This window comes from Coccinella septempunctata, chromosome X (genome assembly GCF_907165205.1).
Source record: "Coccinella septempunctata chromosome X, icCocSept1.1, whole genome shotgun sequence".
NCBI classification, from domain to species: domain Eukaryota; kingdom Metazoa; phylum Arthropoda; class Insecta; order Coleoptera; family Coccinellidae; genus Coccinella; species Coccinella septempunctata.
Genome location: NC_058198.1, coordinates 8,735,737 through 8,762,417, shown reverse-complemented (window position 1 = coordinate 8,762,417; position 26,681 = coordinate 8,735,737). Strand labels below are relative to the sequence as shown.

The 26,681-nt window shown below is 36.0% G+C and overlaps 1 protein-coding gene across 3 annotated transcripts in view; it reads right to left on the bottom strand.

The window, feature by feature from the left end:
- LOC123321288 (solute carrier family 12 member 6) overlaps positions 1-26,681 on the bottom strand; it is an 82,938-nt gene that overhangs the window by 40,225 nt on the left and 16,032 nt on the right. Inside the window, exon 1 of one of the 3 annotated variants that reach the window (XM_044908753.1) lies at positions 15,679-15,845. The exons of the other annotated variants lie outside the window; for them this stretch is intronic. Coding sequence (XP_044764688.1) covers positions 15,679-15,769 — 91 coding nt within the window. The 5' untranslated portion in view covers positions 15,770-15,845. Of the gene's footprint in view, positions 1-15,678; positions 15,846-26,681 lie in introns of those variants that run through there. 3 annotated transcript variants of the gene reach the window in all.

Here is a 26,681-nt window from a genome sequence, read left to right as displayed (position 1 = left end):
CTTCTTTCTTTCAATTTATTGCGTAACTCTGGTTTACTTTTTTGACCTCAAACTCCACACTGATACTTCTAATGAGTTATTGTTCGTTGCTATGGTAACGCAATATTTTTTTTATGTATGGTACTGGTCTAGGCTAACTAGATATAAATACGTCCCCGTATAAATATCACTTGGAGTCGAAATATTTCGATAAACTTCACAAATACTGGATTTTATTTCACCAACAATTACTTCACCACAAATTTACCCTGCCTTCACATGGAGATTCCAGAGATTCCACAAGCTTACATCTGCTCTTTGTGTTCTTCGAGTGAACCTACTATCCTCCGATATTTATTCATAATATTACCACACCTGTGATTGGGTATTGTTTGAAAAAAGGATTATGTATCGTCACAGTTGAGTATGGCCTGAATATATTGTTAAGCCATGTACTGCGTTGCTCTCAAACAATGAAGATGACCTAATATGCCATTAACAATACACCCAAACACAATAACATTCATATTAAACTAGTGGCTTCCCTGAAGCGGTTCTCTGAACTACCCCAATCGATTATGCCTATATCTAGGCGTGGAACATGATTAGGACTACACTCGAAAAGTGAGACCTGAAGGGAACGAAACATTCTTGGAGTATTAACAAGAATTCATCATGTTTCAAGAGCCGTTTATCTGGACTTTGCACAGCATCGACTGTGAAGAGAAATGATTTTCTCAAGTACGTACTCACATATCCTGATACAGAAATTTTGTAATAGTTTCAAAAGTTGTTAATTATTGTCTACCAGATATTATTTTATGAGAAATCAAATGTTTACTCTCTTATACGGGGTGAGACTTTGACTCGTACTAATATTTCAACAGTTTTTTGAGGTCAAAAGAAACACTTTTTTCCTATAACTTTTTTTCTGCTTCTGCCCTGATAGAAAGATATAGCCATTTTTACTTTTCATGATGAGCTATGCCACCCCTTGAAAAACAAATATACCTTCAGAATAACTATCTAAATCAATGACACTAAACAAGGGTGGATCTTTTAAACAGGGTTCAGCCAAAGTACCCAATATTTCAAATGTCACAGCTAGTTTTTAATTTTTGAATATAAAATTACTCGAAAATGGTGCATTATTCGAGAAAATATGAAGAATAATTTTATTTTACGTTCAAATATTCATTAGATAGCGTCCAAAGTTTCAAGAGTTGGGTTCTTTGAATTTTTGATATTTTTATGGTACGTACTGGTCATAATGAGAAAACTGGAAGACGTGGGTGATATCTTGTATTAGAAAAAGATTAATCGAATAAATAAAAAACTATATTTCGATATTCATTGCATTCGAGGAAACACTTTGTGAGATAGCACTAAAAATAAATTTTTTTATGGTTTTTTATGGTCTGTATCTTTTGAACCAAGCCGATTCGGAAAAAATGTTGAAGGAAAAAAGTGTTTCTTTTGACCTCAAAAATCTACTTCCCTACCCTGCTCACTCGGTCGTCAGATCTGAAGTCCATTAAACACTTATGGGATCAGCTACAAGGAGCTTTGGATTCTCATCACTTCCTACATACTTCAAGAGCTCAGACATTTCCACCGCAACTCTGGAGAGAAATTGATCAAAGCAACAATATGTTCGAAAGTATAATTAGGTGTTATCAGACTGATTTCGTAATACAAGTACTAAAAATAAATTTTCACCTGAAACTTATAAGGATATCTGTAAAAAAATGGTTAGATAAATGAGTAAACCTTTGGATTTCCCATATTTAAAAATTGTGGAAAAATGGAAACATTCGAGGCAGTCTCAAAACTTCTCTAAAATTTGTGAAAACCATATATGCAATTTTTTTTCTTGTTTTTAGAGAGTGCCTGACAAACTCCTCAGTTATAGGCACATAAAGTGGAGTAATTTGAAATAAAAACTGGCCTGTTTCAGCATTTTTCTACAAAGTAGTAAATACCTCACTATAATTGTTTTTTTTTTGGTTATCATAAAAAGCCTCTTATTTTCACTAAATCGAATCTATTAGAATACAAATTGTCAAAAGAGTGATGAGGTTCACCGTTAATGTCAAGAAGGAGCCTGAGGTACATTTCCTACCCCTGCCTAAATCGTCTCTTTCTCCATCTTCACACCCCCTTTGTTAGATTGCGTCATTTCTTTCGAGCAAATAAGGAGGCGCGAATAGGAATGACCTTATGGAAAATTCAAAACCGTGAGCGTATATAACGTCAATTTGGAGTTAAATCAACGAGTAAGAAAGCGTCCTCTGTTCCATATTAATTTGTCGAAAAATACTCAGCAGTTGAACGAAGTCTAGGACTTCGTAATGGTGAAACATGCTGAAGGATATGAGAAGACAATTACCGTGCAGTGCTTGACGTCTCTTACCCCGTCTTGATTTCCCTTTGAAGTTTAAGTTGCTCAAACTCAGCAGAAGCAAATACGAAACACGACTAAACTCGTTATGGAACACCAAAACTTCATCGATACATCCTGGGTATTTACTGTTGAATATACTTCAGTGAATAACGATTGGACCCAATCTTGGGCTCGCTATTTCGCACGTTTTCGAAGCCTATCATATCGTCACAGCAATATTTGCTTCTATCCACCACCACAAAAATTCTAAAAAGGGTTACAATCAGTTCTGAAACTGTTCTTCGAGTGTGAAACATATCACTGAAGAAGACACCATATCACGTTCACTAAAAATCTACTTAGATTGACTTAAAGCAGATCAGATCCATTAATGAAGTAATTGGAGTCTAAATAATCCCAAAATCATGCTAGCAAGGATGGGACTTCCAATTTAAGTGATAGGACTATTAGAACTAACTATGGCAAACAAACTTTTCATATAATGGATCAACATGATACCAACAAGTTTACAGGTAGCAGTGAACAATTTTCATTACCCTATTATAATCTGCAATATAACCATCTTCTAAGTCAACATCTCTAGTGTGAGAACCATTTATTACGAGAAACATGTGTCTATTTATGAATCAGCGTTACAAAATCAATATTTTTATCCTTGTCTCTGTCTGTCAAATTGAACCTATGCATTTCTGCAATATTAATAGTTGATAGACTTTTCTAGTGAAATGGTGAACTGGGATAATGACTGCGACGTAAGAATCAAGCATAAATACACCTAAAACATCACAAATCTCTGCTACGTAATGACTTAATGCTTAGGGTATCGTGGAACTCCAACACATAATTAATTTGTCATGTATACGAAAAATTGTTGTAATAAATTCATCAATACTGGGTGTTATGCTTTCTATGTCACTCATTATGTATACCTCTCTGTGCCACATAGTTCAATTTACAGAGTGGAAAAAACATTTAACTTTTGTTCGATCTTTTTTTTAGCCTTCTTACGAAAGCAATCGACACTTTGAGCTGCCGAATAGGTATGATTAATAAGCGGAGTGAAAACACCTTAATTGAATTTTTCGTTACAAACTTTCACGCGTCAATAAAGATCCATTCTATCGGGAGAGGTTTCACGACTTGAGTTTGTTGTTTTCATCGGTGAATAAACAGAAAACGAAATATACGATAACAGTCTTATGCAACGGTTTTCCGTTTCAGATAGGGGTTCTTTTCAATTCGCTTCAGAAATGAATGCGGTTGAAAATTCAGATACAAACACTTATTATTGTGAACTTCTGTGGCTTGACTGTATTTGGGTTGCAGGAAGGATATATTCGAAGTAATTCGAGACGTTAAAAACAATCAATAAACACAATGATTGAATTTTTTAGGCAAAATTCAATTGTACAATTTGAAAGGTCTTTTATTCTTATTTTATTATAAATGGCAATTAAAACTTTTTTCAACATCATCCAGTCTCTGAAGATACAAAATCTGTAAGTTACGATCCAGTAAATGTTCTTGGTATGCATTCGAACATTTACTACAAGAAATGGTTTTCTTTTCGTTCCAAATGAAATGTTTCAGTGATATGTGAGATATAATTCTGAAATTATATCCATTTTTGAAAAGCGAAAAACCTTCAAAGAAAGATATCCCATGCTACTTCTTCAACTTTGGAATTCTAGGGGTTGCAACTGTTTCTCTAAGGGGTTCCCAACCTTAGTCACCTTTTGAGTGGATTTTCTCTCAGTAACAATAACCGTAGATGGAAATGTGATACATTTCCTGAATAAGCAACTCTTCTAGTAATAAATCTGAGAATTTCATGGAGCTCGATGCAACCGTTCGGTCTTGACGATCATTTAATTGATTCCATCTTTTTAGAAATTTTTCGATAGTCATCTTTCGAGTGGATTATCTCTCAATAACAATAACCGTAGATGGAAATGTGATACATATTCTGGAAGAGCAGCTCTTCTAGTAATAAATCTGAAAAATTTATGGAGCTCGATGCAGCCGTTCGATCTTGACGATTGTTTAATTGATTCCATCTTTTTGGGAATTTTTACGCATAAGTACAATTGAAATTTGCAAATAAAAGCTCCAAGGTTATCTTCAAAAATGAATATATTTGCGGCGTTCTGAAATTTTTCAGAAAATTTGTATTGACTGTACTACTGATTCTATTCACTAACGCCATCTAGTAAACAGTTTGGTCTGAGAGCTACGGTTGAATCTCAAATAAAAAACTGTTAATCGTTCGCGGAATTTGAATTAAGTTCCATGTTCTAAGTTCGAGGACCATATTTTGGCTTCTGCGGACCAGGCCCGGATTTACGATTTTTTCTGACCGGGGCAAAAATTCATGATGGCGCCCCCTCCCCCTTCTAAGGTTCGTAGGAAAAATCTAATTGCATATTCGTCATCGCTTTAAACCCGAGTTATTTTTTTCACTAGTTCGAGGTCGTATCGATTATGAATATGCAATTAGATTTTTCCTAAGAGGAGTACTTTGAGAAAAAAATCACTCTTATTTTTTCCCATTGTTCCATCAAAAGATATTTTTTCTTATTGTTCCATTAAGAGTTATTCTTTTCCCAAAATACTCTCAAAAATTGCATATTCGTAATCTACGACCTCGAATTAGTAAAAATAAATGACTCGGGTTGCAATCGTTCGAAAAATAAAAAAGTTTGTATTTACAAGAATGTCCTTTTCAACACGCTCTCGTCTATCGTTTTTACCCGCGCTTCATGAACGAAATTATTCCGAACAAAAATTTATTTTTTTAGCTACATATATCGACCCGGATCATTTTACATATTAATTCAAGGTCGTAGATCACGAATATGCAATTAGATTTTTGGAGGATCAGTGTTTTGAGGAATAAATCACTTTTAGTGCAAAATTTCGGAAATATTGGTCAACTTTGAGGAGCTGTAGCAGCTAGAAAAAAGGCACTAGTCATATGCTGTTTTTTTGATGATGAATTGGTTCTTTGCAAATATAAAAAACCACACTTCAATCATCTATCTCGAACAGTTCAGATTTTATGAATTTTTCCGCGAAGGTCCAAAATTTCCGATTTTCCATTGACCATAACTTGTAAAAATAAATTTTTTAAAAAATATCTGTTTGCATATTCGTGTTCTACGCCCTCGAATTGGTGTACAGAATGAATTCGGTTCTGATCGGAGACCAAAAATATTCTTAAAAAAATCGCCCACTCTGTATATATTTCATTTTGTGAAAATATTTAAAAAAACTCAATTTAGTGAAACTTTTGTATAAAACATTTTTTTTGTACCTCTCTTAGTAACAAAGTTAAAGGGGGGCTCAAATTATGGTGAAAAACTCGGTACATCTATGGAGAATTTGAAAAAATTTCGATCTTACCGATTTTCACCAAAATTAGTGTTTTTACTAAGGCATAGATTACGAATATGCAAACAGAATTATGCTGAAAGGATTAGTTTTTATGTTATGGTCTATAGAAAATCGGAAATTTTGGGCGATGAGTCGGTAATTCCCCAGGCAAAGAAATTACTGCTTGCGACGCAGTGTAAACATATCAGATCTTTCAACCTATTTCACCCAAGTGTGGCGGTCATTCGTAAATGACTGAATAATATGCAGTTAATTGATCTCTCATTGATTTTAAAGATTTTAGGCATAATGATGGTTTATCATGTTTCTATTCTACAGTTTCCATTTTAGCACTAGGAAATTAATTTTTTCCGAGAAAATCAAAAGTAAAAAAATTTTAACCTCTGGTTGATTTTGGCGCCCCCTTAAGCTGGCGCCCGGGGCAAGCGCCCCGCTTGCCCCCCCCTAGATCCGGGCCTGCTGCGGACCACTAGTTGGGAACCACTGCTCTATGGGGTTTAGTAAGAATTTTTTCATAAATATCTATGCATTTTTTAATTGAAATTCATGCCGCTTTATAATTCGTTTATGAAACCAAAAGAGGACATTTAGGACTCACTATTGTTTCCTAAATGATGCATGAACACGTGAAGCTGAGAATGATAGCTAGATTAGCAATAATTTCACGTGGCCATCCTCTATCGGTTGAGTTAATTTTGTTTCTATATGCACTGATTTCAGGAAAATAATACCCCTATGTTCGCACCAGATGTACATATCTGATGGTTGATGAGAATCCGATATGGTTTGGAAATCCATCTCCATTTATACACATCCCAGCCCACTGAACACGTTGATCTAAAACCATTTACAATTTGGTGAAGCCCCAGGTCAAGCTCATCGTGATACTAATCCTCTTACACATCGGTCATCAGTTTCAATGAAAACGGAACATTGAATGGTTTCGAGACGGAAAACTGATTTGGATTGGATTAAAATTAAGAATTCAATGCAGCTGCATCAGTGTTTTATCTTCACTGGATTAAATTTTGAGCAGGGAAATGCTCTCGAGAATTAAAAAAAATTCCGCTGAGCTAGGGAATGAAAAATTCAGAAAGATCAAGGGTTTTCCAGGCATCTCTTGGGTAAACCAGGAATTTGACTTAGAATATGTCGGTGGAATACCAGCATCCAGAAATCCTTTTGAAGCTTTTTAAAAATACAACAAAAGCATAAGCACATTTAATGATCAGATCGACTTTTCATACCCAAAAGTAAATCAAAAGGTGGAATTTGAATGGGACACATTGCACCCCTCAGGATTTTTCCTACTGTTTCGTGAAAAACATAAAAAATTGCTTGTCCATTCTCCAGTGATATAAAAATTTTTATTTCAGATTTATGTTTCCATCTTGTATTGATTCATATTGTGTAATATAGTTTTCTTTTCTCCAACCAAAATAAGATTCAACCTTCCTGGAAACGAATGAATTAGGAATATTCCTAAAAGTACAATTTCAGAAGCATCTTCTAACAATTTTCATTTCATTTAAAATCAGGGTTCTGAAATGAAGGTAGAGGGATATTTTCCCGAATAACATTATCAATTCTCTTCCGCCTGGAAGTTCTTGTTTAAATCAAATTATTTAGAAGTGAGGTCACATTAATGTCTTGGTAATTACCGAAAATTGGTTCTTTCTGCACTTAATCAAACAGAAGTCGGGGTACTAAAACAAGTTCAGTTCAATCAAACAAGAAAATCTCAGAATAAAGTCAACCTACACATGAATAAAATTCGTAGAAGTGATAATAAAAATTTCCATCGGTTCATACATTAGATGTGCAAAAATGCACAAATTTTTGTTTCTTCATTTCATTCAGCAACATTTTGTCGTATTTTTATGATATAGCCACTGGATGAAGTCCTTTCAGTGAAGGTGTTGATCTGGGTACAAAACTTATCCTATATTTATCAAAAAGGTACATTTTCGAACAACATCCACATGGAATACACGTAAAATACATATTTGTGCTAGTTCTCCTTCTGGCTACGTGAATATACTGTGTACATTATTTCTCCGTCTGTTTTACGATGTGACACAAGTTAGAAAGAGAAATATAATACAAGAAATAATTTATAATTTATTTCCCATGAAATTGTCCTGCTGAAAAGTGTGAAAGGATCTATTTTTCGACAGGTTTTAAACAGGTTTCTATCATTTTTCTATTGTACAATAGTTACGTATCCTTGCCTGTTGAAAAGTACCTAAATTTGCTGCTGAATGAGTGAGAATGTTTGCTGAACTTGAAAAAAATAGCAGATCTTGAAATTTAAGTTATTTTAATAATTTATGTGTGGAGAAAAACAAATGGGGTTACATTAATGTCTCACTAATTACCGAATATTGGTTCTTTCTGCACTTAATCAAACGGAAGTCGGGGTACTAAAACAAGTTCAGTTCAATCAAACACAAAAATCTCAGAATAAAGCCAACCTACATATGAATAAAATTCGTAGAAGTGATGATAAAAATTTGCATTGGTTCATACTACAATTGGATGTGGAAAAATGCACAAAGTTTTTGTTTCTTCATTTCATTCAGTATTATTTTGTCGTATTCTTATGATATAGCCACTGGATGGAGTCCTTTCAGTGAAGGAGTTGATCTGGGTACAAAACTTATCCTATATTTATCAAAAAGGTACATTTTCGAACAACATCCAAATGGAATACACGTAAAATACACATATTTGTGCTAGTTCTCTTTCTGGCTACGTGAATATACTGTGTACATTATTTCTCCGCCTGTATTACGATGTGACACAAGTTAGAAAGAGAAATATAATACAAGAAATAATTTATAATTGATTTCCCATGAAAAGTGTGATAGGATCTATTTTTCGACAGGTTTTAAACAAGTTTCTATCATTTTTCTATTGTACAATAGTTACGTATCCTTGCCTGTTGAAAAGTACCTAAATTTGCTACTGAATGAGTCAGAATGTTTGCTGAACTTGGGAAAAATAGCAGATCTTGAAATTTAAGTGATTTAAATAATTTACGTGTGGAGAGAAACAAATGGGGTGCAAAATGGGGGTCTTTCCATCCATTTTGTTCTGCAGTAAATGCATTTTTGACCATAGAAAATGGAAATAATTCGTACTCTGAATAAATTTTGAGCATTTGCATATACATACACAGGGTGAGTCTTTTTTTCGTACAAATATTTTAACAGTAGATTCTTGAGGTCAAAAGAAACACTTTATTCCTATACCATTTTTCATAATGAGCTGTGCGAACAAAATTGCCTTCAGAATCACTAGTTCAATATGTGGATCTTTTAAATAGAGTTGTATTCAAACAAAGTACCCAATTTTTCAAATTTCACAGATACTTTTTCATTTTTGAACATCGAATTACTCGAAATGGACGCATTATACGAGAAAATATTACTTTTATTTTAAAAAACGTTCAAATATTCATGAGATAGCGTCCCACTTAGTTTCAAGAGTTGGGTTTTTTGAGTTTTGGGTACCTATTTTTATGGTACGTAATGGTAAAAATGAGAAAACTGGAAGACGTGGGTGATGACTTGTGTTCGATAAAGATTCATCAGGTAAATGAAGAACTTTATTCCGAAATTCATTTTATTCGATGAAACCGTTTGTAAGAAAAGTAAAAATAACATTTTTTCATGGTTTTTCAACAGCCTGTATCTTTTGAACCGAGCCGATTCGGAAAAAATGGTGAAGGGAAAAAGTGTTTCATTTAATCTCAAGAATCTACTGCTCAAAAATTTGTACGAGTCAAAGGATCATCCTGTATGGAAAATCGATAAAGAAACAATGAAACTACTTACTTTTGAGTGAAAATAGTGTTATTAAGTTATTAATTTTCAGTTAACATTGTTTTCAAAACGCTTTTTTCAGTTTTTTAAAGTACAACGTGTCTGTCATGTTAAGTTTGCCTCCCCTAACTTGTTGTCTCGATGTCCGTGTAACCGGAGTAGATTATATATTGGGTTCGAAAGAAATCGACATGTTTTCCCCGGGAATCATCCCTTCGTGCCCAATATCATCATCCATATATCACACTCGGATGCCCAGTAACCCCGAATCCATCGATTTATGTAAATTGGCGGAAACAGGTGAGAATATTTGGGCGGCGAGGACATTTTCATACATATAAATCAAAAAATCTTTCCACCCTTCCGTCCTCGGGTCGTTCTATCCGAACTGAATATATTCCATAATTTATATAAAAATGGAGCCGTCCGGGCATGAGCATATTAAGCGATTTTTAAGGCAAATTGTCATATTCCAGTCTTTAAGTTCCTCAGCAATTTCTCATTTCGTATATAATCGGTGGATCTAGTTGAATTTCATAGAGGGACCCTGCTCGTTCGAATCCGCACATAAAAACAAGTCATATTCAAATTTGCCCCCGGAGAATTCCCGAATTTCCGGAGAAAATGACATGAAAAAACTTTTTAATACAAATTGCTGTTCCGTCCCTCTCCTCCCTTATTCTTCTCAGACGAAGAACCGACGATGAAGTGGTTGGATAGAGTTCGAGTTTCGATGTGTTTCCTCAGAGCCTAAGTTGTATCAACATACATAATGGAAAAATTTTCATAGCATTCCGAGCGCTAAGGGAGCACACATACAAATTTACTCAGTGCCACGAAAATCCCAACAAGATGAGGAACGAACAATTTTGTTCGGTCGTAGGGTTGGTATGTGCTAGCTTTAGAGCTAATTATCATGCTTTCGAAGGTTGTGACAGGCGTTTTTTACCCAAACCTGGTCAGTTACCCATTAGGGCATGCTCTCCTTATTGATGAATCAAATTTTAATTGTCTTTTCAATATTTGTTCCAGATTTTCTAACATACATATACCTTAATTCATAACATTAACCAAACATAAACCATAGCGCTCATTTTCTTAATGGTTGTGAAAGGCGTTATCAACCTTAAGTTGGTCAGTTATCTATTAAGGCATGCTCTCTCTATAGAGGTATCAAATGTTTATCGTCTTTTCGAAATTTCTTCAATTATTTCTAACATACATATACGTTAATTAATAACATTAATCAAAGCGCTGATTTTTTTGCTGTCGATGGTTGTGAGAGGCGTTAACAACCTAAAACTGATCTGTTACCCTTTAGGGCATGCTCTCCATATTGATGGATCAATTGTTAATTGTCTTTTCGAGATTTCTTCTAGATTTTCTAACATACATATACGTAATTCATAACATTAACCATAGCGCTCATTTTCTTGCTGTCGATGGTTGTGAAAGGCGTTATCAACCTAAAACTGGTCTGTTACCCAGTAGGGCATGCCCTTTTCATTGATGGATCAAATGTTAATTGTCCTTTCGAGATTTCTTCCAGATTTTCTAACATACATATACGTTAATTCATAACATTAACCATAGCGCTCATTTTCTTGCTGTCGACGGTTGTGAAAGGCGTTATCAACCTAAAACTGGTCTGTTTCCCAGTAGGGCATGCTCTTTTCATTGATGGATCAAATGTTAATTGTCCTTTCGAGATTTCTTCCAGATTTTCTAACATACATATACGTTAATTCATAACATTAACCATAACGCTCATTTTCTTGCTGTCGATGGTTGTGAAAGGCGTTATCAACCTAAAACTGGTGTGTTACACAGTAGGGCATGCTTTTCTCATTGATGGATCAATTGTTAATTGTCTTTTCGAGATTTCTTCCAAATTTTCTAACATACATATACGTTAATTCATAACATTAACCATAGCGCTCATTTCCTTGCTCTCGATGGTTGTGAAAGGCGTTATCAACCTAAAACTGGTCTGTTACCCAGTAGGGCATGCTCTTCTCATTGATGGATCAATTGTTAATTGTCTTTTCGAGATTTCTTCCAGATTTTCTAACATACATATACGTTAATTCATAACATTAAACATAGCACTCATTTTCTTGCTGTCGATGGTTGTGAAAGGCGTTATCAACCTAAAACTGATCTGTTACCCTTTAGGGCATGCTCTCCATATTGATGGATCAATTGTTAATTGTCTTTTCGAGATTTCTTCCAGTTTTTCTAACATACATATACGTTAATTCATAACATTAACCATAGCGCTCATTTTCTTGCTGTCGATGGTTGTGAAAGGCGTTATCAACCTAAAACTGGTCTGTTACCCAGTAGGGCATGCTCTTCTCATTGATGGATCAAATGTTAATTGTCTTTTCGAGATTTCTTCCAAATTTTCTAACATACATATACGTTAATTCATAACATTAACCATAGCGCCCATTTTCTTGCTCTCGATGGTTGTGAAAGGCGTTATCAACCTAAAACTGGTCTGTTATCCAATAGGGCATGCTCTCCTTATTGAATGTTAGTTGTCTTTTCGAGATTTCTTCCAGATTTTCTAACATACATATACATTAATTCATAACATTAAACATAGCACTCATTTTCTTGCTGTCGATGGTTGTGAAAGGCGTTATCAACCTAAAACTGATCTGTTACCCAGTAGGGCATGCTCTTCTCATTGATGGATCAAATGTTAATTGTCTTTTCGAGATTTCTTCCAGATTTTCTAACATACATATACGTTAATTCATAACATTAACCATAGCGCTCATTTTCTTGCTGTCGATGGTTGTGAAAGGCGTTATCAACCTAAAACAGGTCTGTTAACCAATAGGGCATGCTCTTCTTATTGAATGTTAATTGTCTTTTCGAGAATTCTTCCAGATTTTCTAACATACATATACGTTAATTCATAACATTAACCATAGCGCTCGTTTTCTTGCTGTCGATGGTTGTGAAAGGCGTTATCAACCTAAAACTGGTCTGTTATCCAATAGGGCATGCTCTCCTTATTGAATGTTAGTTGTCTTTTCGAGATTTCTTCCAGATTTTCTAACATACATATACGTTAACTCATAACATTAACCATAGCGTTCATTTTCTTGCTGTCGAAGGTTGTGAAAGGCGTTATCAACCTGAAGTTTGATTGCCTTTCCGAAATTTCTTCCAGTTTTTCTAACATTACTTTAAGTTATGTGTTCTAGATAATTTTATCAAGTCCTATGGTTGGTATTTGCTAAGCATAGCGCTAATTTCCATGCTGTCGAAAGTTGTGAAAGGCGTTATTACCCTTAAACTGGTCAGATACCTATAAAGGCATGCTCTCCACATCGATGAGTCAAGGTGTAATGGTCTACTGGAAGGTTCGTTCAGTTTTTCCAACATTTTTTTGAGTTGTACATATGTTCAACGTGATTTTGTTCAGCCGTATAATTGGTATGCGTTAGGAAGGCGTTATCAACCTGATAAGGGTCACATACACATAGAGATGCTTTCCTTCTTGATGGATCAAATATAATTCCAGTTTTTCTAACATTATTTTGAGTTATATGTTCTAGAACATTTTATTTTGCCTCATAGTTGGTACGCGCTAACAATAGCGCTAATTTTTATGCAGTAAAAGGTTGTGAAAGGCGTTATCAACCTAAAGGTTGCTACGCTTGCATGCTCTCTTTTTTGGAAGATCGAATGTTGATTGCCTTCTCGAAATTTCTCCTTGTTTTCCTAACATTATTTCTGTTTTCGGTCGTATGGTTGGTAAGCGCTAACATAGCGCTAATTTTCATGCTGTTGTGAAAGGCGTTATCAACCTAACTGGTCAGATACCTATGAAGTATTGCTCTCCTCATTAATGAATCAACTGCAACCTAAATTTTTTTGAGTTATATGTATGTTCTACATCATTTCATTGAGTCGTATATAGTAGGTATGCCCTTGAAAGGCGTTGTCAACCTGAAAAGGGACATAGGTATGTGTAAGTACACATAAAAGCTTGCTCTTCTCATTGATGCATCAAATGTTAATAATTTTTTCAAGATTTCGTCTAGATTTTCTAACAATATTTGAAATTGTATGTTCTGGAAGATTTTATTCAGCAATTTTCTAGCCGCAAGGAACATATATGCACGTGGTCGTGTAGAATGTCCCTCTGACAAACTCAGTTGGAGCTGAGGTGTTCCTAAGGGTTCAGTGTTTTCATCTACGTTCTTCCTTGGTTTGACCAAGAATCATGTCACATTACTCACTGTTCTGCTGATGAGAACATGTGACAAATGTCCCTTCAGGACTAGAATGGATCGGATTTCTATGCACAAGGCTCAAATGAGGACGAAAATGGTGTTCTTTTGTTCTCCCCACATCTACAGTCCCTACAAAAACTGAGTATCAAATTCTTCGGACACTTTTATGGAAGATGCTCCTATCGCACCATCCATTGTCGATTTGAAGAGGCCTTTTTCTTTTTTCGTTTGTCGAAAACGCCACTGAATTCGAACCACCTGAGAAAGTTTCACCAGATGAGAACACTAGAACTGGAGTGTTTTTGAGATGGAGTGCTCGACTGGATAGAATAAAACTACGTTGCATATCCATTAAACTTAACTGTTTGTTCGATTCAAAACGTGGGTGTACTTCCTTCATCACTCCGAAAGTTTTTATTAATATCGAGTGCAATTAAATATAGAACTCGATGATTCATTAGAATGGATACTTCTCTACCGAGGAAAGTTTCAAATTAAATTTTCACTCTCATCGACGTGAACTTCAACCAATTTATCTGAATAAATCAGGTTGATGGGAAACGCTATCGAATTCTGATGACGTTTCGGTTCGCCTAATAATATGGAATGAATGGTTCGCCACTTGAATCCTTACTAAAGAAACTTTTGTGGATGATGTTCATTATCTTTATAATACATATTATATGTAAATCACTAAACCATGCAAGTTGTTATTCCTCTCCCAATAAACTACTTATTCTTATTACGAGAATACTGAAAATAGTGCATCTCCATAATTTTTTTTTCTAACTTTTTATAATTTTACTGAAATAATTTTTATTTTTAATTTTTTTCTTGCAAGTTTATCTTCAATAATCAGGAATGAACATTCATCAAAAAGAATGGATGCACAAGATTTCTGTTGTGACTATTTATTCAAGAAAACATTTTTAATGACATACCCCAAGAGGCCTCTCTCGACTTTTAAAGGTGGCAGGGAAAAGATAATATGAAAAGAGGGAGTAATAATTTGCTCCTTTGTGAGACTGTTTTCGTTGGAGAAAACATCATTTTTTAAATATTTAAAAGTTCTGAGTTTGGAGGTGAGGATTTTTCACACATTCGATTAGTGAAGAACCACCCCCAGATCAACCCAGTTGGTGTCAAATACATTCTGGAATTGAATTCAATCAGAAAGAAATGTGGAAACGATTAATTCGATTGGAAATTCTCCGGAGTTTGAGCCTGCGGTTGGGAGGTCTTTCACCCCCCCAATCTACGGTAAGCAATTAACAGTACCGAGCGTGATGAACTACAGATTTCGCAACCCCTATTAACTTCTGAAACCGAGCAGTCAATAAATTGGCGATTTGAATAATCATTTATAACTCATTTCCAAATTTTTTAGGGTTAAATACAGTACAGAACTAGTATTGAGTGAAATGTGTAGATTTGGTATCTGAAAATTTCAAATAAAATTTTTAATTCGCTCCGCTTGAAAAAATTCATCAACTTCTACGAATTATACGATAACTCTCCGAATACACTGCTCATGTCTCGAACAATTCAAAAATCTGACGGGTAGTTTCCTCGGTGAAACCACCAAAAATTATGATCTTCACCCCCAAATCGATACTCTAAGTTCAGAAGGGATTTTCGCGTAAAATTCAAAATATCCCAGTTTCAAAGTACGGAAAAGAAGCAGTGCGCGCATAATTGAAAGCGACAGGACTCACGGAAGTTTCTGATTGACCGATTAATTTCCCATCATGCGTTTAGAGGGTGGCGCGCGATTTGTATCAATTTTCTACATGTGCACGGCGGTTAATAATATAAGTACCTGTTTTAGCCGGTGTGCAGTGGCCGTCGACGATTCCCTTGCCCGAGGGTGACATCGGCTGTTTGCAATCATCTTCTCCAGCAGTAGACATGGCCAAAGCTCGTCGACATGCACCAGTTACTTCAGTTGACGTGCCGTTGCCAGCACGAGGTGCACTATTGCTTAATCACGCCGTCTCCACCGTTAAACTGAGAGCTGATCTCGGGCGCAGCATCCCGCCTCCCTTGCCCGGATTCTCACCCCCGGTTCCTTCTGCCCTAGGACAATTCGCACGCGCGTCAACCCGGCTACACGCTCTGCTCTGCTCCACTTCTCCAAAGCGGCCACCGCCTGCCGATGTTGCTTCCAGCCACCACCTCTATGCAGATGCCGCCTTAGTCCGCGGATCTGCTCGGATCTGCCCCATTTTTCCCAACCCTCCTGATCGACAATGACCAGATCCTCTTGGAATATCCTCAAAAGCACCAATGCATCATTGCAGAAAGGTTTTCAGCACCACTGAGGATGTCTCTGTATGAAAGTTATGAGTATTCTGTTTTCACAGACTCCACAACTACCTACTTGCCAAATTTCAGTTCGACTGGGTCAATTTTTAGTTGGCTGAAATTTAGGGGCTTCTCACTCCGAAACTATTGAGCAGATTTTGCTCATCAACGAGCTCAATCCGCGCATTCAGGCAATCAATCTACTCTGAAAATTTCGAATCTCTGGCTTACTTCCTTCGGAATTCTTCATCCCTCAGTCCAACCCAGTCGTTCAAAGTTTTTCAAGTTGTGAATTCTAGAGAGCTTCCTTCTGATGTTTGGTTGGTATGCGCTAATTTTCATGATGTCGAAGGTTGTGAAGGCGTTATCACTCTAAAAATGGGTCGCATACATATAAAGGCATGCTCTCCTCTTTGGTGGATCGAATATTGATTGCCTTTGCGAGATTTCTTACAGTTTTTCAAACATTATTATCAGTTTCGTGTTCTAGAAGACTTTATTCGGTCGTATGGTTTTTATGCGCTAACCATAGCGCTAATTTTCATGCTGCTGAAAGTTGTGAAAGGCGTTATCAACCTCAAACTGATCGGATACCAATAAAGGCATGCTCTCCTCATTGATGAAACAAGTAGTGATGGCCTTCCAGAGAGTTCGTTCGGTTTTTCCAACATTGTTTTGAAATGTAAGTTCTAAGTGAATTTGTTCAGTCGTATGATTGGTATGCGTCAGGCGTTATCCACCTGAAAAGTGTCACATATTCAACATAATACGCTTTCCTCATTGATGGATCGAATGTTGATTGTCTTTTCGAGATTTTTAACAGTTTTGCAACATTATTTCTAGTTGTGAATTCTAGAAGGTTTCATTTAGTCGTATGGTTGGTATGACCCAACCACAGCGCTAATTTTCATGCTGTCGGAGGTTGTGAAAGCGTTATCACTCTAAAAATGGGTCGCATACATATAAAGGCATGCTCTCCTCTTTGGTGGATTGAATATTGATTGCCTTTGCGAGATTTATTACTGTTTATCAAACATTATTCACAGTCGGATGTTCTATAAGGTACCACTACTGATTTTATTCAGTCGTATGGTTGGTATGCGCTAACCATAGCGCTGCCGCATGCTGCCGAATGTTGTGATAGGCGTTATCACCCTTAAACTGGTACAATACCAATAAAGGCATGTTCCCCTCATCGATGAAACAAGTAGTGATGGCCTTCTAGAGAGTTCGTTCAGTATTTCCAACATTGTTTTGAAATGTATGTTCTACGTGAATTTGTTCAGTCGTATGATTGGTATGTGTCAGGCGTTATCCACCTGAAAATGGTCACATATGCATGAAGGGATGCTCCCCCATTGATGGATCAAATGCTTATTGTCTTCTCGAGATTTCTAACAGTTTTGCAATATTATTTCTAGTTGTGAATTCTAGAAGGTTTTATTCTGTCGTATGGTTGGTATGCGCTAAGCATAGCACTAATTTTCATGCTGTCGAAGGTTGTGAAGGTGTTATCAATCTAAAAATGGGTCGCATACACCTAAAGGCATGTTCTCCTCTTTGGTGGATCGAATGTTGATTGCCTTTTCAAGTTTTCTTTCAGTTTTTTTAACATTATTTTGAGTTGTGAATTCTAGAAGGTTTCATTCTGTCGTATGGTTGGTATGCGCTAAGCATAGCACTAATTTTCATGCTGTCGAAGGTTGTGGAGGCGTTATCAATCTAAAAATGGGTCGCATACACCTAAAGGCATGTTCTCCTCTTTGGTGGATCGAATGTTGATTGCCTTTTCAAGTTTTCTTTCAGTTTTTTTAACATTATTTTGAGTTGTGAATTCTAGAAGGTTTCATTCTGTCGTATGGTTGGTATGCGCTAAGCATAGCACTAATTTTCATGCTGTCGAAGTTTGTGGAGGCGTTATCAATCTAAAAATGGGTCGCATACACCTAAAGGCATGTTCTCCTCTTTGGTGGATAGCATAGCACTAATTTTCATGCTGTCGAAGGTTGTGGAGGCGTTATCAATCTAAAAATGGGTCGCATACACCTAAAGGCATGTTCTCCTCTTTGGTGGATCAAATGTTGATTGCCTTTTCAACTTTGCTTTCAGTTTTTTTAACATTATTTTGAGTTGTGAATTCTAGAAGGTTTCATTCTGTCGTATGGTTGGTATGCGCTAAGCATAGTACTAATTTTCATGCTGTCGAAGGTTGTGAAGGCGTTATCAATCTAAAAATACGTCGCATACACCTAAAGGCATGTTCTCCTCTTTGGTGGATCGAATGTTGATTGCCTTTTCAAGTTTTCTTTCAGTTTTTTTAACATTATTTTGAGTTGTGAATTCTAGAAGGTTTCATTCTGTCGTATGGTTGGTATGCGCTAAGCATAGCACTAATTTTCATGCTGTCGAAGGTTGTGGAGACGTTATCAATCTAAAAATGGGTCGCATACACCTAAAGGCATGTTCTCCTCTTTGGTGGATCGAATGTTGATTGCCTTTTCAAGTTTTCTTTCAGTTTTTTTAACATTATTTTGAGTTGTGAATTCTAGAAGGTTTTATTCTGTCGTATGGTTGGTATGCGCTAAGCATAGTACTAATTTTCATGCTGTCGAAGGTTGTGAAGGCGTTATCAATCTAAAAATACGTCGCATACACCTAAAGGCATGTTCTCCTCTTTGGTGCATCGAATGTTGATTGCCTTTTCAAGTTTTCTTTCAGTTTTTTTAACATTATTTTGAGTTGTGAATTCTAGAAGGTTTCATTCTGTCGTATGGTTGGTATGCGCTAAGCATAGCACTAATTTTCATGCTGTCGAAGGTTGTGGAGGCGTTATCAATCTAAAAATGGGTCGCATACACCTAAAGGCATGTTCTCCTCTTTGGTGGATCGAATGTTGATTGCCTTTTCAAGTTTTCTTTCAGTTTTTTTAACATTATTTTGAGTTGTGAATTCTAGAAGGTTTCATTCTGTCGTATGGTTGGTATGCGCTAAGCATAGCACTAATTTTCATGCTGTCGAAGGTTGTGGAGGCGTTATCAATCTAAAAATGGGTCGCATACACCTAAAGGCATGTTCTCCTCTTTGGTGGATCGAATGTTGATTGCGTTTTCAAGTTTTTTTCAGTTTTTTTAACATTATTTTGAGTTGTGAATTCTAGAAGGTTTCATTCTTTCGTATGGTTGGTATGCGCTAAGCATAGCACTAATTTTCATGCTGTCGAAGGTTGTGAAGGCGTTATCAATCTAAAAATGGGTCGCATACACATAAAAGCATTTTATCCTCTTTGGTGGATCCAATGTTGATTGCCTTTTCGAGTATGTATGTTCTACTTGAATTTGTTCAGTCATATTGTTGGTAGGCGTCAGGCGTTATCCACCTGAAAACACTCACACATGCATAAAGGCATGCTCTCTGCCAATAATTTTTCCAACATTATTTCTAGTTGGGAGTTCCAGAAAGATTCATTCAGTGGTATGGTTGATATGACCTAACCATAGCGCTAATTTCCATGCCGTCGAAGGCTGTGAGTCGCATATGTATACAGGCATGCTCTTCCCGTTGATGGATCAAATGTTAATCGTCTTTTCCAGATTCACAACAGTTTTTCCCACATTTTTTCTAGTTATGAGGTCTAGAAGGTTTCATTCAGTCAAATGGTTAATATAACCTAGCCATAACGCTATTTTCATGCTGTCCAAGGTTGTAAAGGCGTTATCAATCTTAAAATGGGTCGCATAGACATAAAGGCATGCTCTCCTCTTTGGTGGATCGAATTTTGATTGCCTTTGTGAGATTTATTACAGTTTTTCAAACATTATTCTCAGTTGCGTGTTCTAGAAGACTTTATTCGGTTGTGTGGTTGGTACGCGCTAACCAAAGCGCTTATTTTCGTACTGTCGAAAGCTTTGAAAGGCGTTATTACCCTCGAAATGGTCAGATACCTATAAAGGCATGCTCTCCCTATTGATGAATCAAGGTATAATGATCTATCTTTTGGTTGGGAATGTTTCGCAACCCTCCTGATCGACAATGATCAGCACCACTTAGAATTGGATCGATTTTTAATTGAAAGAAATTAAGGTGTTTCTCACTCCGAAACTATTGAGCTTTTGAAACATGTAGAAAAACTGCATTCCAAACGTTTTCTACATGGTTTGAAAGCTCTAAAATAAACAGTAATTCATGCAAAACTCACAAATAAGCACTTTCGATCGACCATGTCTTATGAGTAGTAATTTTATCAATTGTTCATTCAGTGTTGCCTGTATCCATAACAATTTCAAAAACATTCATCCAAAGTGAAAAATAATCGACTTTTAGAATGAAATCGAGATCGATCAGCGTTTTTGCTTAATTTGCTAGGCAAATTCCGAAATAAAGTGAAATAAAAGCTATGTTTTGAGTTGGCATCATGCTACGTGAAAGAATTCCCTTAATATCCATACAACAATTGGGCAAGGGTATTGTGTACGTTCGATGCCACAATGGGGCGATGCCCTACCGCATACCAAAAATGCCTTTGAGACGGAGGGTGTGAGAGGATTAAACTGTTTACCAGACCTTAATCCCATCGAACGTTCAAGGGATTTGGTGCTGGTTAAGTAACGTGTGAAATACAGAACAATCGATTCGATTAGTTCTTGAAGAACAGAGAAACCTACTTCATGTATATATGCTATAAGAATTGTATACTGGCACTAGTTTATTCGTTTTGAAAATGGTATGTCTTCACACTGCGGAAAGGTAAGATCAATAAAACACAAAATACTTGAAATTCGCATCCAGAACAAGTAGGCCATTTCTTGTACATTGGGGTGCTTCCTGAGGAGACAATGCCCACTGAGGAGGTGTAGCATATTCTTGCTAAGGTCTAGATTCTAGATACTTCTTAGTATATTGGTTCTTGGCCAATGAAAGGAGTTTGTTCTCCTTTACTAGCAAGTGTATTGAAAGAAGACAATTTTTTGAGAGCATTGCTAGGTTGGCAATGTGCTCACTTTGTGGCTATTCACTACTCTATTGGTGATGAGAGAATAGTTTTGACAGCCTTCATAACATTGCTTAAATGCAGAGACTGAAATGAATTTCACAACGTTAGGAAATATAATGAATTCAAGTCGAAACTATCAATGTTTAAAAACAATCAATGTATTAAAAGAAAAACTAATGACAAAATTTTCATACGTTCTTTGGATTCTACACGTCCGAGTATAGTTCATTTTCCCCTAATGCAGCCACTAGAGAGAAAAAGGAACCGCTGAACAAAGTTCCAAATGGATATTACCAAAAGGTGGATACGTAAAGAGCAGGGAACGAAAATTACCTGGGACGCTGTGTTGCACAGGCTCGTGTCGTAGCGGAATTCACGTCAGGAAGATTGGGAAAACCGAGAAAGATGGGAATTACAAACCGGAACGTCGTTGGAGGTTTTAAAATCGTCTATGAATAAACTACCATAAATTCTTCATAGACGGACAATGTTTCTTGGAATCCCGCCCTTCACCTCAGATATTCGCATACGTAATTGAGAATTTCCACGAGAAGGAAATACCTTCCAACACGGTAAGGTGTTGACCCCCCTTTGGCATCTGTCATTCGCAGATGGTCCTGAAATAACGTCTTCCCTAATGAGGAGGTTCGTTTCAGTCGAGAAACGCTTGCATTCGAGCAATTTTCCAACCTTATAAAGTAGGAATATTTTATTTCATCCACCTGAAGAAGTTATTGATATAGCGAAACGGGAGCAGTGGTGAAAAACTCATCATGGAAGGAATAATGTAGTAAAAAATCAATTGAAGAATTTGAAGCAGGAATAAACCAGCATGGATCAATAAAAACAGCAAGCACTGCAAGAAAAGTTTTTCACAATCGAATTCTTGATAAGGTTCGAAACTTTTTCAAGATTTTTTTCACACTTATTCAATCAGATTCTGAAAGTGTGGAGGAAAATGATTAACAATTTCAACATCCCAATACATAGGATTCGTTCAGAAACTGAACCACTGCATGAACAGGGTGTAAATGAATAGTTGCGAAAGAATTAAAGGGGTGAGTCCTTGTCAAAAGGTAATGTCAGGCCCGGATCTAGGGGGGGACAAGCGGGGCGCTTGCCCCGGGCGTCAGCTTAAGGGGGCGCCAAAATCAACCAGAGGTTGAATTTTTTTTTTAGTTTCTCGGAAAAAATTAATTTCCTAGAGCTAAAATCGAAACTGTAGAATGGAAACATGATAAACCATCACTATGCCAAAAATCTTCAAAATCAATGAGGGATCAATTAACTGTATATGTATTATTCAGTCATCTAGGAATGACCGCCACACTTGGGTGAAAAAGGTTAAAAGATGGGATATGTCTACAATGTGACGCAAGCATAGAGCCAGTAATTTCTTTGCCTGGGGAATTACCGACTCATCCCCATTTCATCTGGAACTAAGGGCCAAAATTTCCGATTTTTTATGGACCATAACTTAAAAACTAATCCTTTCAGCAAAATTCTGTTCGCATATTCATAATCTACGCTCTCGATTTAGTAAATACAACAATATTGGTGGAAATCGTAGAGATCGAAAATTTTTAAAATTTTCCACACTGTATTGATTTTTTGAAAAATATTTTTGGTCTCCGATCAAAACCAAATTCGTACTGTACACTAATGCGAGGGCGTAGAACACGAATATGCAAACATATATTTTTTAAAAATTAAGTTTTCAAGTTATGGTAGATGGAAAATCGGAAATTTTGGACCTTCGCGGAAAAAATTATAAAATCTAAACTGTTAGCGGTAGATGAATGAAGTGTGTTTTTTTCTATTCGCAAAGAACCAATCTATCACAAAAAAATCAGTATATGACTAGTGCTTTTTTTCTGGCTGCTACACCTCAAAGTTGACCAATTTCTTCGAAGTTTTGCACTTAAAGTGATTTATTTCTCAAAATACTGATCCTACAAAAAATCAAATTGCATATTCGTGATCTACGACCTCGAAATAATAAGTAAAATGACCCGGTTCGATATATGTCTCTGAAAAAATTAATTTTCGTTCGGAATAATTTCGTTCGTAAAGCGCGAGTAAAAACGATAGGTGAGCGAGGGTTGCAAACGACATTCTTGTAAAAACAAACTTTTTTATTTTTCGAACGATTTCAATCCGAGTCATTTTTTCTACTAATTCGTGTTCGAAGATTACGAATAAGCAATTAGATTTTTCCTCAGATGAGTAATTTGGGAAAAAAATAACTTTTAATGGAACAATGGGAAAAAAATAAGAGTTATTTTTTCCTTAAAGTACTCATTTTAGGAAAAATCTAATTGCATATTCGTAATCAACGACCTCGAATTAATGAAAAAAATATCTCGTATTGAAATCGCGATGACGAATATGCAATTATATGTTTCCTAAGAATCTTAGGGGGGGTGGCGGTGGGCGCCATCATGAATTTTTGCCCCGGTCAGAAAAAATCGTAGATCCGGGCCTGGGTAATGTGGGTCTTTAATACATGATTTCTTTTTGAGCATCCGCCTAAAGTCATCATTATATTCACCTACTTAGTAAATTTACGTTTGAAAGATATTTCCAGCCAATATGACTCACACTACTGATATTTTTTTCTGAAAAATCATTACTTTCAGCAAGAAATTGCCAGAAATTTTTCGTTCAAAATGAATCAAGCTATCAGAAATCAATTTTTAATGGTATAATATGAGAAAGGAAAAAAGATTCTCTAAAATCAATTTCGGGGATGGCTTGTTCTAACCTTGCAATTGTAGGGGAACAGCAAAAAAAAATTTGTTTCATTTCCTTCTTGCTGCCAAAGAATGTCTGTCCAATTCAATTCCTGTCAGTTTTCAGGTTAAAAATTCAAAATTGCAGTTGAAACCCACACTGTTTTTTGGATATCGATTGAAATTCATTCTGGGAGGATTCTCAACAATGTTTTCTAGTTGATTTGCTCCTGAAAAATTAGTGCAAGAATTTACGCTGGAGCAAATCGTTTATTTCACTTTTTTAATTGATTTTGTTTCACAGATTCGGAGTGGAAACCCTAAAATGTTTCAGGACCCACTGTTTTTCGACAAGGGATCACTCCTTAAATGTTTTAGACACTATTCATTGACACCTTTGTATATTGAGTAAATGTAACGCAAAAAATTCCTATGCTAGAATAGTTCAATTTTTATTAAGGTAACTTTTCATGCGAAAACAATCACCTTGGCGTTAAACTCCTCTGCTATGTTGATGTAAAATGTCTTAAAATATCCCTACAATATTGAAATTTATAGTTTTACCATCTTTTTCACTAACCAGGTCCGGTCTTCAATGATAATATACAGGGTGTATTTGAAGGTAAGGCTTTTTTTTCAACAGAAGGTAGACCTGGTCAAAATGAAGCGTTTCACCAAAAATCAACAAAACTTTCAAATGACAAAGTTGAAAAAAATTGAAAATGATTACTGAAATAGATCCTAATACGACCCTAGACCGTTTGTTAGCTGAATTATTGCAAAACAGTGGGAAAAAACTTATCTCCTGATTCGACCATGTGGTTTCGTTTAGGATATTGGCTCGTTCGATATTTACGTGGTAATGAAAATGGAAACTTAGGATAACCGAATTGTTCTCATTATTTTTTTGTAGCTTACACGATTTTATGAAATGGCTCATATCGATACCAACTGACAGAAGACACTTTGGACACAAGTGTAAAAAATACTTCAAAATCTCACTAATAAAATTCGTCGAAATTACTCACGAATTTTTTCACAATGGGCATCACAATCTTCTCGTTCGAACATTCCAACAATCTTCGTAAAAATGGGATGAAATGGGGAAAATTCATAGCACTTTTTCAACATCAGCACTTTCAAGAAATTGCCACGATTTTCTACACTTTTTTTTCACCCTAAATTGCACGATACAACAATTATGATTCTCTCAAAAGTGACCTGATGCATCTTATCAGATGAACTTGGTACGGAACCATTCATTGTCCAGCCATATGTTTATGTTTTGTTTCGTTTTTGCGATGCCGGAGTCACCTTCCACAGTCCCGTACTTGAAATTCAATGAAATCTTGTCGAACTTCTAGGGGTTGTATCTCAGCCATCTTGGATATTTTATACAGACAAATTTAGATTAAACGACTTATTTTGATGAGTTCTACCTTCTGTAAAAAACCCTCACCTTTGAAAACAACCTGTAGTTATGCCATTAAATATGTTTGAATTCATTCACAAGACATTAGCTGGACCAATGGAGTAGTGGTGATTACGTTTACAAAGTTCATAATAAGAGTGAGTGCATAGAAAATATGTCTATTTATTGAGGTCAAAACAGAAGTGGGAGATTTCTTTTGTGGAAAATGCCGAAAGGAAATTCGTAATGAATGAAAGAGTCTAGCTGCAGGCATATTTTCCACATCATCCCATAACCCCATTTCTCGTATTAACATTATCTGCATATCTTACAAAACTTGTGTTCACTCAACAAGAAGTCGATATTTTCCTCAGCTAATAACATATCCAAACTGACACTCCATAACTCAAGTAAAAATTCCAAGGATACATACCAACTTCTCCAAAAACTTTATTACATGTTATTAATATAAGTCAAACGACAAATCTAAAAAACATCAAATTCAATATTTTCCTAGATTCGACCGAGAGCATCTATATCAGAATCGTATTTAAATCTAAAACGGAATGAACAAATGTTGTACATTTTCCTTACGTCGAAGTCAGCAAAAAACCAAGAACAACACTCCGCTGGGTTCAAATTGAACGAGGTAGAAGTCACTGACCGAACGGAATATCCAGGTGGAGATAAAAACAGAATAAAAAAAAATGGTAAAAAAGTGCATTCCTTAATGAAGTTCTAATTGATGTATCTGAATAGTCTAGGGATGCTGTTTGGAAGAGAAGGTATTTTTGAGAAAGAAATGGCTCCAGCCAAAATGTTATCTACACTGATAAAAAAATTGAAGTGGATATTCAGGAGAAAACTTGCTTTTTAACTTGAATCAAGTTTCAGTATTGCTGTACCATGTACCATGTGGAGAGGCGTATGTTTGCGTATACAAAATATGGTCCTCATGATACTTAATGGCTTGATTTAAAAAAAAAGCAAGTCCGTATGTGTAATAATGGGCTATTGAAAATCATCTGGTGTTGTGTAGTATCAATTGCAAGGGTAGTTCCAGTGTGGGGGTATGGAGTAAGTTTTAAAGCAGTTTTTTTCAAACATATAGCATACATTACAATTATGAAGATATACTACCTATTTATTCTATATCAACAAACACCTTACAGAATTTTACATATAAAATTATGCCTCGACCCCAACATTTCTCTTGGAACCACCACTGCAACGAGCTTGATGAAACTTCGAGATTTATTACTAGAAGAGTTGATTTTTTAGAATATGTATCACATTTAGATCTACGACGATTTTTCTGGGAGATACTCATATCGAAAATTGCCCTTCGAAAAGTGCCAAAGAGATTAACAATTAGTGTGTTGGTT